The 26,096-nt window shown below is 44.0% G+C and overlaps 1 protein-coding gene across 1 annotated transcript; it reads left to right on the top strand.

Moving 5' to 3' along the window:
• Nucleotides 1-309: 309 nt before the first annotated feature.
• Stk17a (serine/threonine kinase 17a) lies at nucleotides 310-24,707 on the top strand. The gene is made up of 7 exons (XM_048339412.1): nucleotides 310-633; nucleotides 7,206-7,418; nucleotides 9,742-9,886; nucleotides 20,105-20,231; nucleotides 21,774-21,822; nucleotides 21,908-22,087; nucleotides 24,066-24,707. Exons 1-7 carry the CDS (start codon nucleotides 434-436, stop codon nucleotides 24,382-24,384), a joined length of 1,233 nt encoding a protein of 410 aa, XP_048195369.1. The 5' UTR covers nucleotides 310-433; the 3' UTR covers nucleotides 24,385-24,707.
• The last annotated feature ends 1,389 nt before the right edge of the window (nucleotides 24,708-26,096 follow it).

Raw genomic sequence — 26,096 nt, 5'->3', positions numbered from 1 at the left:
TGCGCGGGGCGGGCCTGTTGGGGCGCGGCTAGCAGGGTGGGGGGCAGGCCCGCGTGAGGCCGTGGCTAGTGGTGTGTGGGGAGGAGGGTGCCTTGTTGGGAGCGTGACAAGTGGGGGCGTGCACTGTTGGGGGCGTGGCTAGTGGGGGCGTGCATGCGTTGGGGGCGAGTCTAGCGTGAGGCGGGCCTGCGTGGGGCGTGGCTAGAGGGGGCGTGCACGAGTTGGGGGCGTGGCGAGCGCGGGGCGGGCCTCCGTGGGCGAGGCTAGCGGTTGGGCGCCGGCCGCGGTCGCTTCCTAGTGCGCGAGGAAGACTGGTGTGTAGGGCTCGCCGGGCAGGCAGGAAGCAGCAGCCGGAGGCGGAGGCGGGCGGGTTACCCGCCTGCTGCCGGGAGCGAGCCGGGTGGCCGGGAAAGACGAACGCCCGAACACCACCATGATCCCGCTGGAGAAGCCCGGCAGCGGCCGCCCCTCGTCGGCCGCCGCCTCCGGCTTGGGCCCGGTCAGCAGGGGTCGGACGGTACTTCACCGGCCGCCGCCCCAGGCTCGAGGGTTGCTGACGGAGATCCGCGCCGCGGTGCGCACCGAGCCCTTCCAGGACAGCTACAGCCTGAGCCCGGGCCGGGAGCTGGGCAGGTGAGGGGCGCCGGTAACACCGCCGGGGACTGCACGAAGTTGGGGGCGGCGAAGACTGGGCGGTGGGGCCGCGGCCCGGCGAGTCTCCTCTTGGCCCGGGTGTGCCGCTTAGAAAGGAGCCAGGCTCGGCTGCCCGCGGTGGGACCCCGCGCCCTTCCTGCAGCACCTGCAGTGCCGTAGGCGCCGGTTTAATGGAGGCGCGTGTGCACCTCCTACCCGCTCGGAGGCTGGGGTGAAATCAAGCCAGGTCCCCGTGGATCAGGGTGACATTTTCCTGCCTTGGCTCTGCTCCGTGGCTTGCTTTGCGTTCCCGCAGCCGCCGAGGGGGGGAGGGGAGCGGGGTGCCCTCGGCCCGCCGCCTCTGCGGCTCCGCCGCGGTGGTTCTCTTAGTGGGTTTGTACCTTTCCTAGTTCTAGAATGTGTCAGTCCTGCCTGGGAGTGAGTGCACATGGGTTCGGTTCCCGGCCCTGGACTCACCGCTGCAGTGTCCCGCGAAGAGCGGGCCCTGCCCTGACCTGCTGCTTTTCGGGGAGTTAGGCGTAGCCTGCAGCTGGCGTTGTGCAGGCGGGCAGGCTGCTGCCCGGGAGCACAGTTGAAAGAAGTGGTGGGTGCGTTGGCATGGGGGTCGGTCCCAAGTTAGCTGCTTGTGTTTGACGTGGGTAGGGGACGTGGACTCCCCAGCCTGGCTTGTCTGGCTCTTAAATAAGCAGTCTCACTTGCCGTCCTCACCGTGCGGGGGTTGGACAGACGCGATGCCTGTGACCGCCTGCCATCTGGGCCTGAATATCACATTTGTGTTTATTGTTATCGTGAAGTTTTGTCTGAGTTGCATAATACTGCCGTGTTGTAACTGGAATAGGGTCTTCCAGGTAGGACAGCCTGCAGATGGGGTATTGGGAAAAGCTCTACTTCCAACAGAAACAAAAAATTACCCATCTTGGCAACTACTAAGGTAACTTTACAAGTATAGAAAGAATGTTGTCTTTTTTCTTTTAAATATTTTTAGTGTCCACCCCCCCTCCCCGACAGGTGTGAAATTTAAAAAGGTTTTTCAATGTTCACAGAGGGGGAAAAATATGCCTTCCAGAACAATATTGATTTCTCTCTTGGCCTTGATGCACAGTGCAGGCTTTGATTATGACACCAGGAGAAAACTCAGCTAGACTCAGCAAGGGACTGGGATTCCTTGAGATTCCATACATTCCAAAGTAACCCTGATTACCTGAAAAGGGAAAAGTGAGTTTTCCATTGTTTGGTTGAGTTGTCTGGCTGTGTTCCACAAAAGGAAGTCAGGCATTCCCAAACGTCCTCAGGTGGCAAGACCTGTCTTGTACACTTCATAATGAGTGATTTCAGATGAAAAGCTGGATTTTCTTCTTACCACCTCTTAGGGTACTGATTCCCCCCCCCCCATTTTCTTTTAACTTCTGTTTTGTACTTTTTGAAGTTGCTGTGTGTGTGTGTGTGTGTGTGTGTGTGTGTGTGTGTGTGTGTAGGAGTAAATTCTGAAGTGGCTGAGCAATATAGAGCTAGATCCTTGAAGTCAAAGCCTGAAACTGAACAATAAAACTATTAATCCATTTTTTTCCTCTTTGGTCCCCTTCTTTTAATCAGGAAGAAGTCTTTGAGTAGCTAGTGTGAGCTTTGTAGTCAGTAGGTCTGGGATTGAATCTTGGCTTTTATAATTCTGTGCACTTGGTTACATTGCCTCACGACATCGATTACCTCATAGAGTTGTTGAAAGAAAACACATCTATATCCTTAAGGCTATGTGTAGCTGAGGTGAAGTCCTCAGTAAATTTAATATGTTATGGAACTGTTTATGACTTGCAAAATTCCCTCTTTTATATTTCTGTGATGTGGGAGGAAAAACAAGATATATCCATTCTAATACAGACTTTAATGTAGTACAATGGAAAAGGGCTCAGAGAGCTAAGTGTTCAGTCAGAAATCTATTTCTTTTAGGGGTTGCTTATAATGGCTGTTCCAAGATGGTCAGCGTTGTTTGCAAAGTAACAAGGTGTGAGGCTGATCATTTAAAAAAAAAATGCACCTTCTTTCATGTGCCTAGCTGAGGCTATAGCAACCTTTCTTGTGTGCCGATATAAGAGGTCAGGCTTTCTTCTGTGGCTTCAAGTTTGACTTGCTCTAAGTCCGGATGTGTGCCAATGTAAACCACATTCATGATTTCATTACTGAGGCATGAGATAGATAAATGGATTTGAGTACTTAGAAGTTTTGCATGTTGATTTCACCTTGAGTTTGTTGGTAATAGAGCAGCAGAAAGGTTTTTAAAATGATGTTGATTTCACATGAGATGATGCCTTAGATATATTTTCCTTGTCTAGACTTCAACTACAACATTATTTTAAACATGTTTATAAATTTAGGTCAAGGACTGAGGCTGTAGCATGTTTGTTTTGTGCCAGTACTGGGGATTGAATTCAGTGCCTGGGCACTCTTTCCTTACTTTTTTTAGCTGAAGCTAATGCTCTATCACTTGAGCCACAGGACTACCAGGGGCTTTTTGCTGGCTAATTAGAGATGAGCATCTCAGAGATTTTCCTGACTGGCTGGCTTTGAACCTGTAACCTCAGATCTCAGCCTCCTGAGTAGCTAGGATTATAGTCGTGAGCCACCAGCACTAAGCCACCTGGCTTAGCGAAATAGTTCTTGACTAGAACGTGCAAAAGCCCTGATTTGATCCTGACACACACACACCCCACACACCATATGCACACATACCAAATGACCATGTTTTGTTCTTTGTGTTACATACTCATAGTTGAATTTTCCTAATATGGGAAAGGAGTTACAAATATTAGCTCCTTTCTGAAACTGGTCCTTCCTAAGTATGTGGGCTTTACAGTTTTATAAGTGCTTTCACATGCCTTTATTATTGGGGGGTACTCTGATCATTTTGGACAAATAAAAGGGAAATTAATTCTAGTTACTTTGTAAAACTATGAATAAAGAAATCTCATCACTGAGGCTTGGGTATGATGATGCATGCTTGTAACCACATCTACTTGGTGGGAAATGGGAGAATCACAGTTCAAGGCCAACCTGGGCCTTAAAATGTTAGTAATACCCTATCTCAGCCAAGCTGAGTAGTCCCAGCTATGCTGGAGGTTTAACTAAGAGGATGGAGATCTGGCTAGCCCTAGGCCAGAGAGAGGGGGATGAGAGAGAGAAAGAGAGAGGGAGGGAGGGAGGGAGAAGGAGAAGGAGAGGAAAAGGGAGAGGGAGATGGAGAGGGAAGAAGAAGAGAGGAGAGGAGAGAGAGTATAACCAAATAAATAATGAAAGGAAAAAGCTTGGGAGCATGGCTCAAATGGTAGTGTACCTGAGTGCAAACTCACTGCCCCCCCCATCTGATATTTGAATCAAATGCATTAGTTAGCTAAACAGTGATAGTCATTTATTCACTTCTTAGGGTAAGTTAGAAGGAGCTAAATTTATTAAGTGAATTTGCACGTGTGGAATTCAAATTAGATCACCTCCTGAGGCTTGAGGGAGTAGTGGCAGAGAGCCATTTGCCTAATGGGCACAAGGCCTGGATTTGACCTCCACTTAAAACTAAATTTTCCTTGAGGCCTCTGCTCTGTTCTATGATATTTTGTACAAATCATTACGATTGATTATATCATAGATCTGAAATTAGTGTCCAGCATAGGAAAAATACTGATTATTAGGATTTGCTCAATACTATGCACTTTAGAAATGTTGTTGAATTGGAAACCCTTTTGTACTGCAACTACTTAAAAGTAAATTTTTCATAATGTATTATTACTGGACCCTTTAGTTTAGATATATTTTTAATGCACAAGTACATAGCATTGAGTTATAGTGAACCGCTCTGTTTAGTATGTTGTGTGCTATCTGTAACCCAGGTTCTAATCTGGGTTTGCAAGTAATGTGGTGTCACTTACCTGAGGACACATTTCTCAGAATATGTCCCCACCATCTAAGTGACGTATGACTGTGACATGCTTACATGTGAAGCACATAAAACTACACTGGGCTCTAAAAGTCATTTCCAAATGTAACCCATCAGTCACCATCCTCTTACAGGCAAGATGACATGTCACCAGAAGATCCTATAGCAAAATCACATTTGAACAGAGCCATAAAGAATGGATGTGATATAAGATGCACCAGCCATTGACAGTAACAGCAAAGTTCAATAAAGAGAGGATGGCAAGTAGTCCAGCAGGTTAAAGGTTATGATGTCAAGTTGCCCTAAAATATTTGTCCAGTAAAATGAAAGGGCAGATATCGGTCCACTGTGCTAGCTGGTACAACAGAAATGTGAGGTGACTGGTAAAGGAGACCCTGGGACAACACATTGTCACATATCAGATTGATTAAATAAAGTCTAAACAAGATAATTCCTTTGTCAGCGGGTCTCAAACAGGACCTAGAACCTTGCTTGATTTTTGCTTGCTCCATGTTTTGTTCAAATAACAATCTACATTCTCTTCTCACCTTTGCCTTTAAATCAGCCCTTGAACTGATATTTGATATACATCCAATGAAAAGGATTCTCTTTACCACAAAAGACACCTCAGACTTGTATCCCAAACATAATCTTGCTAAACCTTGTTGCCACATTTCTAATCTTTGTCATAGCATTTATCTGTACAGTTGCATAATACCTGCATTAAAAAAAAATCTAGAAGCCAGTATCCACCACTACCATCTTGTTTCTGCCTCAGTGCTCTTGAATCTTGAATGTTTTATAAATGTTCTCTCTTCCCTGCCTCACTGCTGCTACATGGGTTCAAGCTCACAGTCTTGAGTTCTTCCAATAGCTTCTCCATTTAGGGTCATTGGCAATATGCTCTTCATAATCTATTGGAATGATCTCTGCCTTGTACCAGTAGCTCATGCCTGTAATCCTAGCTATTCAGGAGGCTGAGATCTGAGGATCACAAGTCAAAGCTAGCCAGGGAAGGAAACTCCACAAAATTCTTATATCCAATTAATAACTAAGAAGCCAGAAATGGAGCTGTGGCTCAAGTTGCAGAATGCTATAGCCTTGAGCATAAAAGTTCAGGGATAGCACCCAGGCCCCAAGTTCAAACCTCAGGATCACCCCCCCCACACACACACACACACAAAAGAAAAATGTCCAAACTCCTTAGGAAGTCATACCTCCCCACAGATACTCAGCCCACCATCCTAGCACTGTGGTAAGCACTGGTGATGGAGAGATGAAAAAGATTCAATCTTTGCTCTTCCAATAACTGGACTGGTGGCAACCACTGAAACGTCAAAGTATTCAGGAAAAAGTTTGGCTGTTTCAGTCAACAAAGAAAAGCGATATGCAACAAACAGCATCTGCTCTTGAATCCTCCTTGACCCGCTGTACTGTGGTGTGTGTTACACAGGTCTCCATGATCTGCAGTGAAGGTTTGTTACACAGCAGTTTTTTTTTTCCATTAGTCATGGCAAGGTGTGCATTATGGTTGCTTGGCAGGTGTGGCCTGGGAACTCTGAGAAGGTTTACTCTGTACCCAAGAAATCTCCTTTTGTCGTCTTCTTGAATGGCTTTAAGGGTTACCCCACCATAACACCAGTCATTTAGAGTGAAGGCACTCGTGTTTCCATCAGACATGTGTTCTGCTATCTTATGGTTCGTTTCATGAAGTGGAGTAGCAGAAAAGTGGAAAGTTTTCTTCAGCATGCTGTGGTGCAGGGTCAGCTAACTGCAGACAAATTTTGTGCCACTCAAAAGCAAAGATTCTTCTTCAGCTGTTTTTAATAGTTGAAAATTAGGGTTAAGAGTAACAGCTATTTGGGAACTGGTGGCTCATGCCTATACATGTAGTTATTCAAGAGGCTGAGATCTGAGGTTCGCAGTTCAAAGCCAGCCCAAGCAGGAAAGTCCATGAGACTCTTATCTCTAAGTACCAAAAAGCTAGAAGTAGAGCTGTGCCTCAAGTGTTAGAGCACTAGCCTTGAGCAAAAAAACTCAGGGGCAGTACCCAGGCCATGAGTTCAAGCCCCAAGACAATCACACACACACACGAACTTTCTCTTCTTTTGAAACTTCTCGTGACACATAGGTATGAAGAGAATCAAATCATTAGTGAAGTTTTTTCTTTCTTAAAAGGTCTCAGGTCATTAGGAACCAAGCTTCTGGTGGAGGTGCAACTCAATACTTTGGGGAATACAATAAAAAGAGGTGGTAGTCTTCATGATTTCTATAGACAAATGCACTTTGATCTGAGTAAGGGTGGTGCTGGGTAGACTCAGCAGGTTGTGCAGGCATAGGTCTGTGCCAAATTATCTGTTACTTGGGGTTGTTAAAATGGTTACAGAAATGTAGAGGAATGAAAAGCGTATTTGTGGTCAACAGTTGCAGGGAAGGAAGATTTTCTGTTCAGCAACATCAGTAGTCTAGAGTAGTGAGCCCAAACCTAGAAGTTAGATAGATCTTGGTGGGCCAAATTAAAGCCTTCAGCTACAAAGCTAAGGAGCAGTGCCCAGGCCCTGCTGGGTAAGGAAAAAATTGACCATCTGAAAATTTTTGCACTCTAACAGTGAGTGTTTGTGTTTGATCCTAGGGGGAAATTTGCAGTGGTGAGAAAATGTGTAAAGAAAGATTCTGGAAAAGAATTTGCAGCAAAGTTCATGAGAAAAAGAAGAAAAGGCCAAGACTGTCGGATGGAAATTATTCATGAGATTGCGGTGCTCGAGCTGGCCCAGGACAGCCCTTGGGTCATTAACTTACATGAAGTCTATGAGACTCCATCAGAAATGATCTTGGTTCTGGAATAGTAAGTAGTGTTCCCTTTGGCTGGTGAGCCAGGGCCTGGGTCTCACCTTTCCATCCTCAGAAACACCTTCTTCTGCTTTACTGTGCCACTTGTACCTAGCTTTTATTGGCCAGCCTCTTCTCCCTTTGTGGAAGAAACAAGATGGCGAGAGGCCCACCCTTGGCACCCCATTCCTCCTGCCCTTCCCCTTTATTTTATTTTAATTGTTTTTTGGCCAGTCCTGGGGCTTGGACTCAGGGCCTGAGCACTGTCCCTGGCTTCTTTTTGCTCAAGGCTAGCACTCTGCCACTTGAGCCACAGCGCCGCTTCTGGCCGTTTTCTGTATATGTGGTGCTGGGGAATCGAACCCAGGGCCTCATGTATACGAGGCAAGCACTCTTGCCACTAGGCCATATCCCCAGCCCCTGCCCTTCCCCTTTAAAGAAGAAAGAGAGTCAGCTTCTCAGCTCCATGGCTTATCTGTGTCCTTCATAGTTCCTCTTCTGAGATCTGTCTTTCGCGGTTTCAGACCTCTTCCTTTGGTTGTCCTCTCACACCCTCTGTCCTTTCCATCTCTTTGGAAATCCCTCCTCAGCTTTGGCTCTTAAACTATCATGATGACTTCTCCCAGGAACGATCTACAGCTCTCTTCCCCTTCTGTCAGTCCACCGTGTTCCTTCACTGAACCATTCGCCTGCTCAAGAGTCAGTGCCCTTTTCACAACTCAACTCAATGCCACTGCTCTTCCAAAAACTAGCCCTTTTTGACAGTTACTCTGCTCAGTTTAGTGATCATTCCATTTCTTTACTCTTTTTAAATATGGTACTATAATTTTTTTCTTAAAATTATACTCTTCCTTGTTTTAATTGTACTGTATTCTGTTTTTACGTACTCCCCATGGTTCCATTATTGATACTGTTATTTGTGTTTGTTCTGTACATCTTTCCTGATGATACTTTTTGAGTAGCTTTGTCTGTTACTTACATGTATTTCTAACTCATTCCAAATTCAGACTCTTTAAGATCTATGTTTCTTTTGTTCCCCATTTCCTCTGATGTCTCCTTTCTTTCATTGCTCATGCCAGAAAACCTTGCAGCCATCCTTGATTCCATTATCTACATTAACAGTCGTGCATGATAAATGAGTGGGTGGCCTCCTTCAGCCTCTCCAGTAACTCCTTCCCTTATCCCTTGACTTTCCCCGCCCAGGTTGGCCCTTCTGCTGCTGTGAGATAAGTGAGGGAAACAGAGATGTGCTGAAGCTGATCTTGCTTAGAAGCCCACTGTAGAGGTGGATTCTCTGGATTTAGTGACCAGGTTTCTAAAACCCAGATTAGTGCAATTTGGCTGTAAGGTTTTACACTCTGCTTTCAGTTTGTGAAAGGAAGGCCTAGAGACACACCCTGGATAGTGAGGTATTAAACTTCTCAACCACATTAATGGATTGTACTTGTGGAAGCAGGCAGCTTATTATTACTATGTTTACCTATTCCTGACACTCTGACTTGTGCTGTCAGGACTAATAATATAAAATTGAAAATACACAGCTCTACCCCCCAGGTGCTAAAGGTCTCCTAGGAGATGTGTCTTGTCGGTGTTTTACCAGAAATTCCTGAGGATGCTCCTGAGCACAAAGTTTACTGGCCATGATGAATTACATTTGTCCCAGCCACTTGGTCAAGCCTTGAGCCAGTACATTTGCTTTGTGCCTTGTAGGCATTGTTTACAGATTAGTCTTTATGTTGTTAAGCTTTCTAATAAGATTTCTACATGTGAGAAAACAAGGCACAGGAAAAATCATCAGCCTGAGGTCCTACGACAGATTGCAGAGCCAGGGCCGCAGCCTGGGACCATTCCACAGCCTCTGCTCCACACTGCTTTGCTGTCTGCAGCTCCTGAGGCAGTGGGGACAGCACACTGCATCATCCTGGCTTTTTCAGCTATTGGGATGGATGGGCTTGGCTCACACTCTTCTTCTCCAGCTCTTTTCATCTCTGTTCACACACAATCTACAGTCTGCCAATGATCCCTCTTTAGTATTATTCATTCACTGTTTCCTTTGTGTGTGGGGGGGGGGGGGCATGCACACATGTGTAAACCTGGACCTAAGTGCAGTCCCTGTGCTTTTATGCTCAAGCCCATTGAGCCATAGCCCCACTTCCAGCTTTTTTATTGGCTAATTGGAGATAAGAGTCTCACAGACTTTCCTGCCCAGGCTAGCTTTGAACCATAGTCTCAGATCTCAGCCTCCTGAGTAGCTAGGATTTACATGCATGAGACACTGACATCCAGTGACTATTTCTTTTCCTATGAATCGCATTTTACGTTAATTTGTCCTTCTCTAGTGCTGCAGGGGGTGAAATCTTTGATCAGTGTGTCGCAGACCGAGAAGATGCCTTTAAAGAAAAAGATGTTCGGAGACTCATGCGACAAATTTTAGAAGGTGTGCACTTTCTACACACTCATGATGTAGTTCATCTTGATTTGAAGGTAAGATCTGAATTAATCTACCTGGTGAGATTGCTTGAGAAGGACATTCCAAATGTCAAGTAGTTAACAGTGGCTTGTTCAAATGTGTAGCAATTTGTATTTTTATTAGGCAACCAGAATAAATAAACTTGAGTCTCAACTTTTCTCCAGAGCCTGTTGATTTTTATCAGGTTGATAATACACACATAGGTACATAGAAGGATAACAGTGATAGAATTTCCAAAGATTGGAACTCAGAATAGTGCTGGTATAGGTGATACTTTCTCATAGGGTTAGGCCTTAAGATAAGTATTTTTGTTTAGATTGGGATTTACATAAGTAGAGAAAAATAAAATTACTTCCTAAGAGATAGAAAGACTTATGAAATGTTTGCGAAAAAGCAAATTGAATTGAGAAGTCAACTGGAAGATAGTATATAAGTTGAAAAAAGGCCAAGGTTTCAAATGTCATGAAGAGAGATAATTTTTATTTTTTAGCAAGAATATTTGAAAAGCAGTGTTTTGGAAATTTAGAGAGGCAGGAATAAAGAGAAGTTGGGTATGAGTGCTCACACCTGTAACCCTAGCTACTCAGGAGGCCGAGATCTAAAGATCTCCATTCAAAGTCAGCTCAGGCTGTGAAACTCTTACCTCCAATTAATCACTGAAAAGCTGGAAGCAGAGCTATGACTCAATGGTAGAGCTCTAGCCCTGAGCACAAAAGCTAAGAGAGAGTATCCTGGCCCTGAGTTCAAGTCCCAGGACCGGCACCAAAAAAATAACATTAAATAAATGAGCAAATCAGAGGCAGGTGGATTCTCATTTAAAATTGTCAAACAAAGAGGTAGAGGTAAGAAAGGAGGACGAAGGGCAGTTGATCATTTCTGATCCTTTCAAATGACCAAAACCCAACTAGAGTAGGCAAAAAAAAAAAGGAAATTTCATTTGCAGCAAGGGATTATTACACCTTCAGTTACTATAGTGTTTAGGGCTCAAAAGCTATTGCCCCTCTGTGGTCATCGTCCTTCTGTCCCTGTTCTCCCCTCCCACCCCCACCCCCACCCCCGCTGCCATGTCTGGCAAGAATGGCAGTAAGGCAGGGTGAAGAAGGTGCTGTCCCTCGGGTCTCAGAGCTGTGGAGGCACTCAGCAGGAATGGCTGGCTCCATTCATAGCTCTTTCAGAGTCCCAACAGGCATGCTAATTCAACCAGCTGGGATCACAGGGACTAAGTATGCCAGGGTGGCACAGGGCTTGCCATTTTCAAACTGATTGTGAAAGAATAGAGAATGGGTATTAGAAGACAAACAGGAAATATGCACCATAGTACTCTTGGTATATTCCTAACAGTACGTAAATATCCACCATAGTATTCTTAGTGTATTCCTAATAATGAATGTTGGAGTGTTCTTAGAATATTCCTAACAGTAAGTAAATATCTGCCATAAAATTCTCAGTGTATTCCCAATAGTAAATATATACTAGAATCTTTTTAGCATATACTCCCAACAAATATCTACCAAAGTATCTTTAATATACTCCTATCAGTTAAATAAATACCCACCATAGTATTAGTGTCTTCTGACAATAAGTATCTACTGTAGTGTTTTTAGCATACTCCTGGAGGCAACTGTGTAAAAGACTGAGATTGCCCTTGTTCTGATGGTTACTTTTGTATCAAGCCCAGTGTAGCTTTAGGAGGATGAACAGTCCTCAGACAGAGAACATAGCACCCTGACTCTACTTACTTGTGTTCATCCACTTACCAAGATGACTTATCAACTCAGAGGAAAGAAATAAGAAGGAAGCAGCCCAAGGAGACTGGAACTCAGGAAAAGAGGCTTGACTTCGCTCATCATCTGCTGATGTCCTTTGTCTCTGTGATGTGTGTACAAAGAACATCCTGTATACTGGTCAGAATGACTGGGAAAGTCTCCTGCAACAAATTACTAAGCCCTGACACCTGTGATGAGGTAGAGCCAAAGGATGCTGATCTTTAGAGCCTAGGGACCGCTTTGAGAGCTTCATTGTAGCACCCTTGTGTAGCAGTATAAATAGTAGTACATAAAGGAACATTTTCAAGGAAGACTGTGTGTGGGATCTGGAGTTTGACTCTTGAAGCAGCCTTGAGAATGTTCCACTCCAAATGAGGTATGGGGGCTAACCAGGTGTTGGAGGCACTCGTGTCTGTAATCCTGGCTACTCAGGAGTTGAGATCTGGGAATTGAGGCTCAAAGCCAGTGCAAAGGAAAGCTCATGACTCTTATCTCCAGTTAACCATCAAAAAGCCATAAGTGGGGCTGGGGATATAGCCTAGTGGCAAGAGTGCCTGCCTCGGATACACGAGGCCCTAGGTTCGATTCCCCAGCACCACATATACAGAAAACGGCCAGAAGCGGCACTGTGGCTCAAGTGGCAGAGTGCTAGCCTTGAGCAAAAAGAAGCCAGGGACAGTGCTCAGGCCCTGAGTCCAAGGCCCAGGACTGGCCAAAAAAAAAAAAAAAAAAAAGCCATAAGTGAAGCTGTGGCTCAAGTGATGAGTACTGGCCTTGAGCAAAGAAGCAAAGGGACAGCAGCTCCCAGGGCCAGAGTTCAGTGCCCTGGTACTGGCACACGTACAAATGGAGGTACAGGGGCAGTACACACTATTTCATATACCAGTTTCCTACTGAAAAATGCATAAGAAAGGTAAACTGCTTCTCTCAAGACAGCACTGTGGCTGGCGTAGATCCTATGACAGGAGACCCAGGATGGTCAACAGTGGACAGCGTCAGTGCACCCCCATGTAGCACTGCACATGACCTAGTTGATGCCACCCTAGTCCACAGCGATCAGAGGAACCAAGGCTTTCATTTCCCCTTGCATCTGGTGTGTAGTGCGATACAGGACCTGTCTACCTCTGCTCTCTCCACCACCTGCAAGGCAGGGCAGCCTTTGGGTCCTGACTTCCGTGCTGTTGGACACAGAGAATTCCAAAAATGTTTATTTGGCAGTTGGTTGTTTTGTTTTCTTTTACACTTTATGCCAAGGAGTATAGGAGTAACAAGGGATTGAACTCACAGCTTCGTTCTTGGTTTGCAGATGTTCTCCCACTTGAGCCATTCCTCCAGCTCTTTTTCAGACACACAATCTCATGCTTTTGTCCATGCTGGCCAAGGTCATGATCCTCTTACCCCCACCTTCCAAGTGGGGTTACAAGCATGCAGCACCATGCCTGTCTTGGTTTTGAAACATGGTCTTGTTCCCTTTTGCCTGGACTGGCCTTACATTGCAGTCTTCCAGTCCCCATCCCGAGTGGCTGGGATTACAGGTTGGCACCACTATACCTGGCTCCAGTTTCAAACACAACTTTGTAAAGTCATTAAATTTTGTGTAATGTCTCACTAGTTTTATGATAAGAAGAAGTCTTCTAGGAACAGAATCCCAATTAAGTAACATTGCACATATAGGAAATGAGCTTTATTTCAGTTCCACCTGTGACCATTACTCAGTAGCTAATTAAGTAGCAAGTCCAACAGGTTACCAACACTATGTGTAATAGATCTTTGATGTCACTTGAAAGCAGTCCAGGTGAATATTAATTTCTGGACTATCAGGTTCAGCTGTGTATTTACACAAGGAAATTATATCCCTTTTGCCCCAATATCTTCATGTAAATCATACTCCTTTCTCAACACACATGGTGTAAAATTCTTTCTAGATTTAATAGAGGCCTTGATGGTGCTGATGGGCCTTTGATGTTGGCCTCCAAACTCTCTGTGTTGCTCAGCCCAGGGCAACAAGCAGACAAGGCAGTCTGAAGCTCTCAGGCTTCCCTCTGCCTCCATTCCTCGCACAGATAGTCATGTGTTTCTCTGCGAACTGCCGAGATGGGCTTGAGGCAGCAGGGCAGGCAGGAATGAGTTCTACCCAAAGGTCATTTTCAGTTGACCTGTCTGAGTCTGGATAAAGAGAGTGTATTGTCCTGTACTTTTAAGAGCCATCTGTCCAGTGAGAATTTATGCTTATGATGTTAACTCTCAGTCTCTGGAAGAACTTGAAAGACTAAGCTATTTTAAAAAGATTATTTTCCCACACTGCTTCAAAGCTAAGTAAATTTTCTTAAGTTTTAACTCAGCAAAAACTGGTAATCCCAGTATCGGTTATAACACTGAGCTAGTAAATCTTGAGTCTTCGCTGTGGTTAAAATGGGAACTGTCTGCCCAGAGACATAAGTCAGCTGCAAGTTAGAATAGCTGTGACAGTCACGCCTGTCAAGGCGATAATTAATGCTAAGAGAATACACTGCTTGACTTCAGCTCACCAAAAACCAGATTCACTGACAATTGAGACAAGCACCTTGAAGTGAGCATGGAAATGGTTTGCTGGACAGCAGGTGCAGATTCAGGAGTCCACAAAAATACAAATCTAGTCCACAAAGTGGAAAAAGCAGTCAGGGAGGAAGGGAAAGCCCATTCTGTGGCACAGAACACACATGGGATGAGAAGCGATAGATAACTCCAGCAAAGTTGGGGCAAAGTGAACTAGAGCCTTTGAATTGCCTCAGTAATTTGGTGCATTAGTCATTCCAAATAATGGCCTGCCTTTACTCAGTCAGGGCAAGGACTGACCCACGATAGCACAGAGAGATGGTCTCTTGAGATCTGCTGCTTCTGATCTGGTAGGGGGGCATTGGACCCTGTTAACACTTGGTTCTGTTGTGAATGTGCCCGCTGCTAAGTGTCAGTTAAACCTGAACTAAAGTGAAGTTGAGTCACTGGTAGTTTAAGCATAAATGCATCACTTGAGACCAGGAGTAACACATTAGTATGATTATTACCCTCTTTGTCTACTATAACCTGGGTTTTAATTAAAACTGAATTTACCAGAACTTTCACTGACAATGCAAGCCTTTTTCAAACCTCATCCATGATATTAAATTATCCTTGATAACTAACCTCAACTTTACAATGATTTTAGCCAGACGGTTGTCATTATTAAGTAAATGTTAACTGCATTGTGTGCCAGTGAAACTACCCAGATGCAGAGAGGATGCCCCATGGAGCTGGAGGGGAGACTGTGAAGACCCCTCTCCATGTAGCTGTGGACTTTGTGAGGCCCATCCAAAGTTTCCATTAGCTGACTGTCTCTCCACTGGCCGACCTGCTTTTTCTTTCCCTTAGGTACCCACAACTTCTTTATCAGGAGCTAGGTTTCCTTAAAAAGGAGGATTTTCAAAGTCATGTAAAAGTATTTACCTTTATTTATAGCACATACATTGATCATACTAATGTAGGATTTTTTTGACATTGTCACCAAACCAGTTAGGTTTCTCACAGTAGCTCAATAATGTGTTTCTCAAGGAATATGGAATGTAGAATACAGACAAATTATAAGAAGAAGGAAACATTTACAATTACCTAAAGGAATAAATGGCATTTAAGAGCTATCATTGTGTCTACATTTACACATCATTATTTACAATAAATTTCAAGAAGATTCAACCTAGGTTTGTTTTCATAAAAATATTTTTTTTTTTTTTTTGGCCAGTCCTGGGCCTTGGACTCAGGGCCTGAGCACTGTCCCTGGCTTCTTCCCGCTCAAGGCTAGCACTCTGCCACTTGAGCCACAGCGCCGCTTCTGGCCGTTTTCTGTATATGTGGTGCTGGGGAATCGAACCTAGGGCCTCGTGTATCCGAGGCAGGCACTCTTGCCACTAGGCTATATCCCCAGCCCTCATAAAAATATTTTGCAGTGCCTTTTATATGTTCTGGAAAGGAAAAGATGTGTTTCACGATAAACACATATCCCTGAGCCAAAGTCCTCCTATCAAGCTTTACTGAAGAATTGACATTCTATTATACTCTAATATTTTATTAACATACTAAAAGTACATATTGCCTTGAAAGGGGGCTAGAAACTACATAGATTTTTTTTCTTGAAAAACTGTGTACTGATCTGTTTTCTGTTAGTACAACAAAATACCTGAGACTGGTTATAAAGGAAAGAGGTTTGTGTTTCTCACAGTGTAGGAGGCATTAGGGCAAAGTGCTTGCTTCTTCTGAGGGTCTCCTAGCAGACACAACAACAACCACTGGGCAAAACAGAAGCAGAGAATAACTCACCAGTTCAGCTCACTCTTTTGTAAAAACGATCTCAAAAGAACCAACCAAAGGCCCCAAAACCAACCAGTTCTCAAGCCCAGTTCTTCCCACCAAGGCTCCCTCTTATGTCTCACCCTCTCATACCACCACCCTGACAATCAAGCTCCCAACATGTGAAACCTAGAGAGATGCCTTCCAGCCATGTCTAGCCACAGAACATGACCACAAGGAGGGTTAGTCTGTCTTTTGTCACTGACTCCAGAATGGCCTACAAAGTCCTGTGATTTCAGCTGCTCCCTTTCCTTCCCTCATCTCATTTCTGCTACTTCTCTTGCCAGTTTTGCCTTGTATTGTTCTCAGGACCCGTGTTCACCAGTGGCTGTGCTTGCCTTAGAGCCTTTATACCTCCCGCCTATCCCACCTCCACAGAAATTTCCATTTCTGGCAGCTTCTTAAAATTATCCCCCCCTCCCTCAAATGTTGCCTTTCCTGAGGAGCCTTCTCTGACTCCCCTAAAGAGAGCATGCAGGTGTGTGTACCCCACATCCAGTCTCTGCTTACCCAGTTGCCTGCCCGGAGCACTTCAGACTCCCTGAGGTTATATTTTGTATTTGTCCTAGTTTGTCCTCATTAGTATGTGGGGCTTTGGGAGTCCCACTCAGTGACAGAGGACAGGTTCAATCCCCGGCAAAAATAATATTACAATGTAAGGTTTTAAAAGAGGAGACCTGTGTCTTGTTTTCTGTTCTTTTCCCAGGGCATACCTCAGTAAGTACTCAATAAACAGTTTTTTGAATAAGTGATGGAATCCTTCAGGTCTGCTCCCATAACCAGTCTTTTTCTAAGATGGAATTAATCCTGTTTATTTATATGTTGTTACCTGAGCACTTTCACAGCTGACACAGGACAGAACAAAAGAGAGTGAGTGAGCTGACTAGTCTTATCTCTTCCTTTCATTATGAACTGTCTTGATGTTGAGTCTCTGTAGTTCAGGCCAGCCTGGAATCTGAAGACGTAGCCCAAACTGATCTTAAACTCACAGTCCTCCTGCCCTAGCATCCCCACTGCTGGGATTATATGGATGCACCACCATGCCCAGCTTGATCAATGAACTCTTTGTCAGTAAGGATTTCTTGACATTGACATTGATAACATTGATATTACCATCATTCCTGACCCCCAAAAAGCCACTGACTAGAGTGAAAAATTAGTCTGGTTTTAGTCACGTTGAACTTGAGGTGGTATTAAGACATCAGAGAGAAGAGGTTAGGGAAGCAGTTGGTTGAAGAAGTCTGGAAGAGATAAAACTTTGAGCCATCAGGTCTAGGTGATACTTAAGTTGTAGTTGCAGATAGACTTCAGGTGTGAAGTGAGGAGGGAAAATGTGCTCAAGATCCAGCTGTAAGGAAGCCAGCATTCAGGCAGCCAGGTAGTGGAAAAGGAGAAAAGAAGCAGCCAGAGAGATGGAAGAAACACTGGGGTGCTGTGTTGTCATGGAACCCATGAGAAAAAGAGTCTACAAAGAAGAAATAGGCAGCTGGACACCATAGCTCACCCTTAAATACTAGCTACTCAGGAGGCTAAAATCTGAGGATCATGGTTTGAACTAGCCTTGGCAGGAAAGTTTGTAAAACTCTTATCTCCAGTTAACCACCAAAAAACTGAAAGTGGAGCTGTGGCTCAAGTGGTAGATCACTTACTTGGAGCAAAGCTTAAGGATAAGAGCAAACACTACAAACTATCACTAGCTCTGCGACTTACACCGCAGTAGTAGTAGTAGTCAGCTGAGGGCTTAGAAGTAGAAAGAGGAAAAAAAATTTACATTTTCCTTTTCATTCTGAGAGCCCAGTGTGATGAAGGAGCAGGAAAGCAAGCACTTAACTGAACAGGAAAGAATTTCTCTGCACAAGATGGAGCAGCCATGCAGCCTTAACAGGGAAGAGGGAGGGGAGGGGAGAGGGCCTCATGGAGGAGTCAGTGCTTCATAGAGCCCTACATGTACTTGGAGCAGGGGAGGAAAGAAGGGTGTTAGGGAGATGGACAGAAGGGTTTCCTGAGCAAAGGCAATACATGAGGTCTGAGAGGGTGGGTGACAGCCTGTGTGATGTGGAGCGCAGAGCCTGCAGAGCCTATGGAACCGCATGACAGAGGCAGGGGCCTGGCAGAACACACAAAGTGCAGAGTAAGATGTCTGGAATTTGTCTGGACCCATGTTTGTCACTGTGGAGAAATTATAGTTAGTAGCTAAAGACTCTTTAAGTGTAGGCTCTTTGTGAAATGAAGTAAGCATAAGCTTTGCTTTCACATTTCATATTTATTTTTAAACTTTGAATGGCCTTTGCTCTCTAGTCTATTATACATTTCCTAACCTCCTTTTTCCCCCCTAAAAGTATCCTAGGGACTTTTCCATCAGGTAAAACTTGAGTCCAGGAAGCCTGGAACTGGTAGCTCACACCTGTAACCCTAGCTACTCAGGAGGCTGAGATCAGAGGATCATAATTTAAAATTAGCCCAAGCGAGTGGGGGGGGCGGTCCCTGAGAAACTCTTTTCTCCACTTAATTAGCAAAAAGCTAGAAATGGAGCTGTGGCTCAAGTGACAGAGCACCAATAACCTTGACTGAAAAAGCCAAGCAGGATCACAAGGACCTGGATTCAAGTCTCAGTACTAGCATCAAAAAAAAAAAAAACCAAAAAGTCTAGGGGTCTGGTGGCCCTGGACCACAATCACCAGCTATACCCTCACTCTCCCCTGCCTGGCCTGAGAGCCACTGTGATCAGCCCTGCCTTGATGCGGGCGGGGGGGGGGGGGGGGGAAGGAGGGAGGGAGGGATGCAGTCTGCCCTGTGTACCCTGGCTTGTGCAAGGGTACAAGGGTGCATTCAGCCAACCATGGAGGGAAAAGTCAGTGTCTACATGCACAGGCTTTGTTTTCCTTTCTCTCAACAGTGTAAACAAGTATTACATAACATCTACATTGTATTGAGTATGAGACAACTTCAGTCTCTAGATCATAGGTTATATAGATATTTTATATGATGTATATAAATAGAGATATGTTATGTTATATGGTATATATATGGGTATATATTATATGGTACATGTGTGTACATTATATGATAGGACATGTGTAGGAATATATTATATATATATAGTATGTTATGTGGCAGGGCATGTATAGGTTATTTGCAAGTGGGATCTCATACCTTTCACAAACTCCTGGAGTCAGTCTTTCACAGAGATGGGTTGTGTTGTGTTGTGCAGTGGAGGAGGAGTTGGGGAAGAGCAGCAATGAAATGGAGTTGGCATGACACATGAGCTCATGAAATGTGGAAAATGAGGGTAGCTCGTGTGTTTTCATTTGAGAATTGAGCCTGGGAATACAGAAGAGAGACAGCAGTGATGGGGGTGTACTTCTGCTCTGAGTGGTTTCTTCATGGAGAGTCTGCCATTAGCTAAAAGCAGCTGAATCCTTTAGTCAGTGAAACGTCTGAAAATAAAGAAGAATCTTGAGTAGCACAGAATTTTTTTAAAAAATGAAATGATAAGGCATTTATGGAGGGTGAAGTGATCCCAGGTGGAGAAAATAAAAGAGCATTTCAAGGCTGTCAGGGAGGCCTGAAAGACATCAGTACAGTAGTGGGGTTTGTGGGTCTAGGTTACTCGTTATTGCAACAGACACAGTAGGAGACACAGCAGCTTGAACTGGATTGAGAAGCGAGGCTTGCCGGGAGGAGCTGGAAAAGGAAGAGTCTTTAGAGATAATTGCTCTCTAATGGCTTTGGTTTTAGTTTTTAAGTTAGGGAATAGAAGCATTTATAAGCCGAGGAAGAGCCAGTCTAGGAGAAGAGACCACAATTACAGTTGTAATCCCAGCTACATCAAAGCAAATCACAGCCCCAGCCAGACCAGCCAAAGAGCTCAAGACCCCGTCTAAAAATAACAAAACCAGAAAGATCTGGGGTTGTGGTTCAGGTGGTAAAGTACCTGCCTAGCTAGCAGGTGACCCTGAGTTCACACCTTAGTACTGCCAAGCAAGTATTTTTTTAAATGGCCAGTTACTGTTAAATTCTTCTATCTCAATTTCAAAATGAAAATTGTGTTTTGTGAGCTGTATGTTTTTAAGTGGCTTCATTAATTTGGGATTGTTTATTTTCTAGCCACAGAACATTCTGCTGACAAGTGAATCTCCACTGGGTGACATTAAGATAGTTGATTTTGGCCTTTCAAGAATAATGAAGAACAGTGAAGAGCTCCGAGAAATTATGGGTACTCCTGAATATGTAGGTATGTACTCCTCAGACTGGATGGTTTTGTGTTCAAGGCCAGGTATCACCATCACTGGGGAACTCATAAGTAGGCAGATTCATAGTAGGGCTGTCTACTGTGTGAGGTTTTACCATCAGAGATTGATTCCTTGAATTAAATTGAGAAATGGAAAACTTTCAAGAGTGCCAAATTGATGATCCCCTTTCTCCATAGAGATAATCTGCCTGCCTACCTGCCTGCCTTTTTTTTTTTTTTTTTTTTTCGAAAGTGAGGCTATTTGTTTGGTTTTGGTGCTGTGGCTAGACCCAGGTCTCCTACATGCTAAGCTGTACCATTGAGCTGTCCCAGCATCCCAAGGCTGAGAGTTTAATGTAATTACTTCTAAAAGGGATAGAAGATAAGGACCTTTGAATCAGTTTGGGTTGATAACATGGATAAGGTAATTGCTATAACCTGGGGATTCTGTGGAAGTAAGGAATAGAGTGGGTTTTCTGGTGGCTCTGGGCCTGGTGGAGGGCTCTGGCTGGAAACAAAAGGGGCTTAAACATGGAGGGGCTTAAACAGAAGGCAGCTGAAGCGATGCACCCTTGGTACAAGTTGAATAGATAAAGAAGTGAGCTAGTGTTTGTTCCTTCCTTCCCTCCCTCTCTCCTCTTCTTTGTTTATAGACTAGAAGAAAAGTGAGGATTGAAGGATGAGTGATTTGGCTGATTTTTAGTAAGCTGTTGTTGTTGAATATGATCCTTAGCAGTGGCACACAGAGTTTAGAACATGAAGCTAGAATTTCAATGGTGAAACCACTCTGTGATTAGCTGTACTTTGGCAAGGAGGCCAACAGTGTTACAGCCTGGCTGTGTGAGGCGTGGTAGTAGTGTGGACATTGCCTGGGGCTCTGGCAGGCTGGGAGATGGGGAGGCTTGGTTGTGGCTCTGGGGGTAGTAATGAGAACTGGGCAGCCCCACTTGAGCCACACCTCTACCTCCTACCTCTAGGCTTCTTGCTGGATAATTGGAGATAAAAATCTGGGAATTTTCCTGCCAGGCTGACTTCAAACCCTGATCCTTTTTCCACTGGGCAGACTTCAAACACTGATCTTCAGATCTCAAGCTCCTTAGCTAGGATTATAGGGGTGAGCCACCAGTACCCGGCTTAACTGTTGAGTGCAACATGAAAGGGATAGGTGTGGGGTGGGATGAGTAGCTTGAAGGCCCAGGTTGTAGGTAAATATGCCATAATTAGGATGGGACCATGGAGAAGAACAGACTGGGTACCCTGGGAAAGATGTAAGGTTATAAGCTAGAGGGTATGAGGGAATTATAAGATTATATTACAATGTTTATACATTCATACTCTTTTCAAATACTAGGAGGAAATAATCACAAAAGTATGGAAAGTAAATACATCTTTATTCACATTCATTTGAGTTTTTGTGTTAGTGTGTTTCATTTTAGCTAAGCTCTTGAGAATAATGCCTTAATGTTTCTGATGCTTAAGTTTTTAAATCTTAAGAGTAAGTTAAGTATTTTTAATCTATGTATCTTCTTCTATTTCTTACTCTAGCTCCTGAAATTCTTAGTTATGATCCTATCAGCATGGCAACGGATATGTGGTAAGAGCTGATTATGCAAAGTTGATCAGATTAGTTCTAAGAAATGAGTGAGACACTAATTTCCCTCCATCTTCTTGTGGCCTAGGAGCATTGGCGTGTTGACTTACGTCATGCTTACGGGAATATCGCCTTTCCTAGGCGATGATAAGCAAGAAACATTCTTGAACATCTCACAGATGCATTTAAGTTATTCTGAAGAAGAATTTGACGGTGTGTCTGAAACAGCTATTGACTTCATCAAGAAACTTCTAGTTAGGAAACCTGAGTAAGTGCTAATACATCTTTAGCTTTTTGTTGAGGGATGCTGAAGACCAAACCAAGGTTGCACATATGCTAATAAGCCCATGCTCTACAACTAAGTTACACTTCCAGCCCTCTGCCGTGTGTGTGTGTATGTTAGGGTCTTACTTGATGTGTGGGCTAGCCTAGGTCTTCCTGCTTGTGTTCCCACTGTCTCTTGGGATGACAGATATATACCACCATATTCAGTCATTGTTGAGACAGAGTTTCTCCAACTTCTATGCCGACACTGGTCTTGAATTGTGGTTCCCCAGTCTCTACCTCCCAGGTAGCTAGGATTACAGGCTTGAGCCACTGTGCCCAGCTTGTTTGGCTTTTCTGAGACAGGGTCTCCATAGAGTTCCAGCCCTGGCTGGCCTGGCGCTTTCTGAGTAGCCCCGGCCGGGCCTCAGCTCACCACTGCCGGCTCAGCCTCCTGGGTGCAGGGATTACTAACAAGTGCCACTACATCCAACTCACACACAGTTTTCTAATTATATGTTCTAAACAAAAGTAGCTCACAACTGACACCCCAAACTCAAGTCACAATAAATATAGACATAAGTTAGATGAGCCCTTCCTTGGCCTGGTGTATCTACTGAAAGAAAAACAACAAGAAACAAAAACCTGGCCTTTGAGGGTGGTATGCTAGTCAGTGCAGCATTTGTAAGATCCCACCATGACATCCCAGGGGCAGGGCCAAAAAGTGCAGAAAGTGATGGTGCTTCAAGCTTATCTTCAGTTGAGCTTCTGCAGATCTCAAATGCGTGTGGTTCCATGAACAAAGTGAACATGTGGATAGAGGGCCGGATCTTGGTTTTGAACTACATGAACACTGTGTTACAGTCTAAAAAACAGTCAAGATAACAACTGGTCAGACCATGCTAAAAGGAGCTAGATAATATTACTTTATTACAGTGTCTCCACTAGAAATGATCAGAGAAATGCAAAATTATTAAGAATCCTAGACAGTTTTTAAGGGTTCTTTGCTGGGAATCTAAGAAGACTATCTCTTCATATTTGATAAGCTCTGTTTGTTGTTGAGATGTAGTGTGCACAGTTCTGATGCTCCCTTGTTATTATCAGGCAACAATAAATGCTGTGCGATTGTTTCTGTTTTCAAAAAATGAAAATCTAGCTATAAGATATGGATTGCACCAGAGTATCCAGTACAGAGTAAATAATTAGCAAAACTTACTGCAAATGTGCCTTGCAGTAGATATCACTCATAAATGCTTCTTAACAGAAGTTGACAGTGACGTATACCAGCTGCTTTCCATCTGTTTGTGTCCCTCAAAAGAAATTTGCAGGCTGGGAATGTGCTTAGTGGTAGAGTGCTTGCCTAGCATGCATGAAGCCCTGAGTTCAATTCCTCAGTACCATATACAGAAAAAGCCAGAAGTGGTGCTGTGGTTCAAGTGGTAGAATGCTAGCCTTAAGCATAGAGGGGCTCAGGGACAGAGCCCAGGCCCTGATTTCAAGCCTCAGAACTGGCAAAATAAAAAAGAAAAGAGATTTACAGTTAGATACTAGTGGTCAGATCTGTAATACTAGCTACTCAGGAGGCTGGCAATCTGGTTTGAAGCCAGCCCAGTCAGGAAAGACTATGAGACTTGTATCTCCAATCAACTACCAAAAAAGCCAGAAGAGGAGCTGTGGCTCAAGTAGTAGCCTTGAGCAAAAGCTCAGGGACAGCACCCAAGCCCTGAGTTCAAGCCCCAAGACTGGCACCAAGAAATAAAACAGAAAGAAAGAGTGTTGAGTTGCACAGATTCTGTCACTTAAAATATTGAAATACTGTTTTTAAACATTATGAGGAATTGCATCAAAATTCCAAGACTTCTGGCTTTGTTCAGGGAACGCAATAAAATGTTAGCTCAAAGTGTTGGAGGCATGGCTGTGATTTTTTGCTGAACTTTTAATTTTAACGGTATCCTACTTGTGAAATGTATTCCTTTCTGTAGAGATCGATCCACTGCTGAAGAATGCCTAAGACACCCGTGGTTAACCCCAAGCAGTACTTGTGATCCCTGTCTCAAGGTGAAAGGAGCCCTCGAGGCGAAGGCCCTCCAAGAAGCCTCTGAGCCTGACATTAGTGCAGATCTTGAGACAGCAGAAGCTGAGGACTCACTTGGAACTGAGGAGTTAATTGTAGTGACTTCATACACATTAGGACAATGTAGACAGTCTGAAAAGGAGAAAATGGAGCAAAAGGCCATTTCCAAACGATTTAAATTTGAGGAACCATTGCTGCAAGAAATCCCAGGAGAATTTATCTACTGAACAGTATTTCCATTTCAAACTTGAAGATTTCTCTGCATTGAAAATGCTCATATTATTTATGGACCTCTGGCCAGATGGTGTACTGGAAATGGAAAACCAGGTATCACTGACAAAGAAACAAACCCAATCTTCTCAAACTTGTGCATTTAGGTGAATCAAACCAGATTTAGATAATTGCCAAACAGGAGGTTCTTTTTAAGAAGGGAGATGTTTGCACCATTTAATTATACATCCTGTTTCTTGGGAATGAGAATTTGTGGACAAAGTTATTTGTATTCACTTTCTTTAAAAAACAAAACCCAGTAAAAGTGTCAAAACTCTTATTTCTGGTAAGTTTTCATTATTCATATGTAGCTATATTTGCATACATGTGTGTCCATCTCCTTACTAACATTGATACTCTTTCATCTTGGATTGTTGAGGGTTTGTTGGGGTTCAGGCAGGATTTTCATTTATATCCGCATCTAAATTTTGGGCACTTGAAATACTATCCATTATAGTTTGATAATGTTGAATTTTTTACATTTTTTTCATTACTTTGTATTGATTTAGTTACACTTGTCCAGTTTTGCCCCGTGATTGTAACCTATCAGTGGCCAATCTGTTTTCCTTCACTGTTACTAACAAAAGAAATGGTGATCTTTTTTCACCTCTAAAATTGTTGATATTAATTTTTAGGGTCTGTCTGGCTAGGGAAGGCAATCGTGTTTCTTCTGTTCCTCTCCCAGACTCTGCCCTGCCACTTCTTTGATCTTGCTCCAAATCTGTCACTTCACTTGAGTCACTTGCAAGTGTCCCCGTGGTCCAGCGGAAACTGTAATCCCTTAGTTCAGTGAAAAGATGTCTTCCTATGGTTTGCCCATAGAGCCTCTACTTGGGATGTTTCTTCTCAGCCCTCTGGCTCTCCTAGTAAACATGATGAAACACCAGAATAGTTATAAACCTTTACTTTGTTCTTTGGTCATTAGGAAAGTACTTTATCCAAGAAGACTGATCTCTGCCTAAGGTTATTGCTCAGTAGTAGAGTGCATGAGAGGCCCTGCGTTCGAGCCTAGCACCAAAACAAAATGTACCACACAAGCTTAATTTGACTCCGATGGAACTATTTCAGCACTATTTAGACTTCTCAGTTTTTATAACTAATTAGCCACCTCACACACAAATTACTCAGTTCTTAATATTCTTGTTAATGTATCTTGTCAGTTGTGGAGTGTGTCCACTTGTCGCCCTTCCTGGGGTCTGAACCAAGAGCAGTTAGGAGCTAGCCCTATTCAGTAGGGTGGCATATAAGCTCTCCAAGGCCAAGATCACAAGTAACAACCTGCAGCTCCCAGGTGTGAAGTGTGTGTGCATGCACTGTACTGGACCCTGACAGAGACAGCCCACAGTGCCCCACTGTGTCCGCCCAGCAAGACTGGTTAAGACCAAACAGTGGTACCATTTTCTTACTAAGTTGGCATTCTCTATTATAGAAACAAACAATTCTAGCCAGGCACCAGTGGCCTACACCTGTAATCCTAGCTGCTCAGGAGGTTGAGATCTATGGGTAACAGTTCAATGCCAGCCTAGGCAGGAAAGTCCGTGAGATACTTATCCCCAGTTACTCAGAAATTGGCACCGAGGCTTGAGTGGTAGAACACTAGCCTTGAGCAGAAGAGGCTCAGGGACAGAACCCAGGCCCTGAGTTTAAGCCCCCAGCCAAAAAAAGAAAA

Source organism: Perognathus longimembris, chromosome 2, assembly GCF_023159225.1.
Source record: "Perognathus longimembris pacificus isolate PPM17 chromosome 2, ASM2315922v1, whole genome shotgun sequence".
NCBI lineage: Eukaryota > Metazoa > Chordata > Mammalia > Rodentia > Heteromyidae > Perognathus > Perognathus longimembris.
The sequence above is the reverse complement of the archived record's forward strand: the minus strand, read 5'-3'. Positions and strand labels throughout refer to the sequence as shown.

Bases quoted from the DNA above. Each gene is read 5' to 3' on its own strand.
- Stk17a (XM_048339412.1), top strand. From the start codon at position 434: ATGATCCCGCTGGAGAAGCCCGGCAGCGGCCGCCCCTCGTCGGCCGCC. The intron at 20,232-21,773 runs GTATGTACTCCT...TTCTTACTCTAG, and splicing joins GGGTACTCCTGAATATGTAG to CTCCTGAAATTCTTAGTTAT. The intron at 22,088-24,065 runs GTAAGTGCTAAT...TCCTTTCTGTAG, and splicing joins CTTCTAGTTAGGAAACCTGA to AGATCGATCCACTGCTGAAG.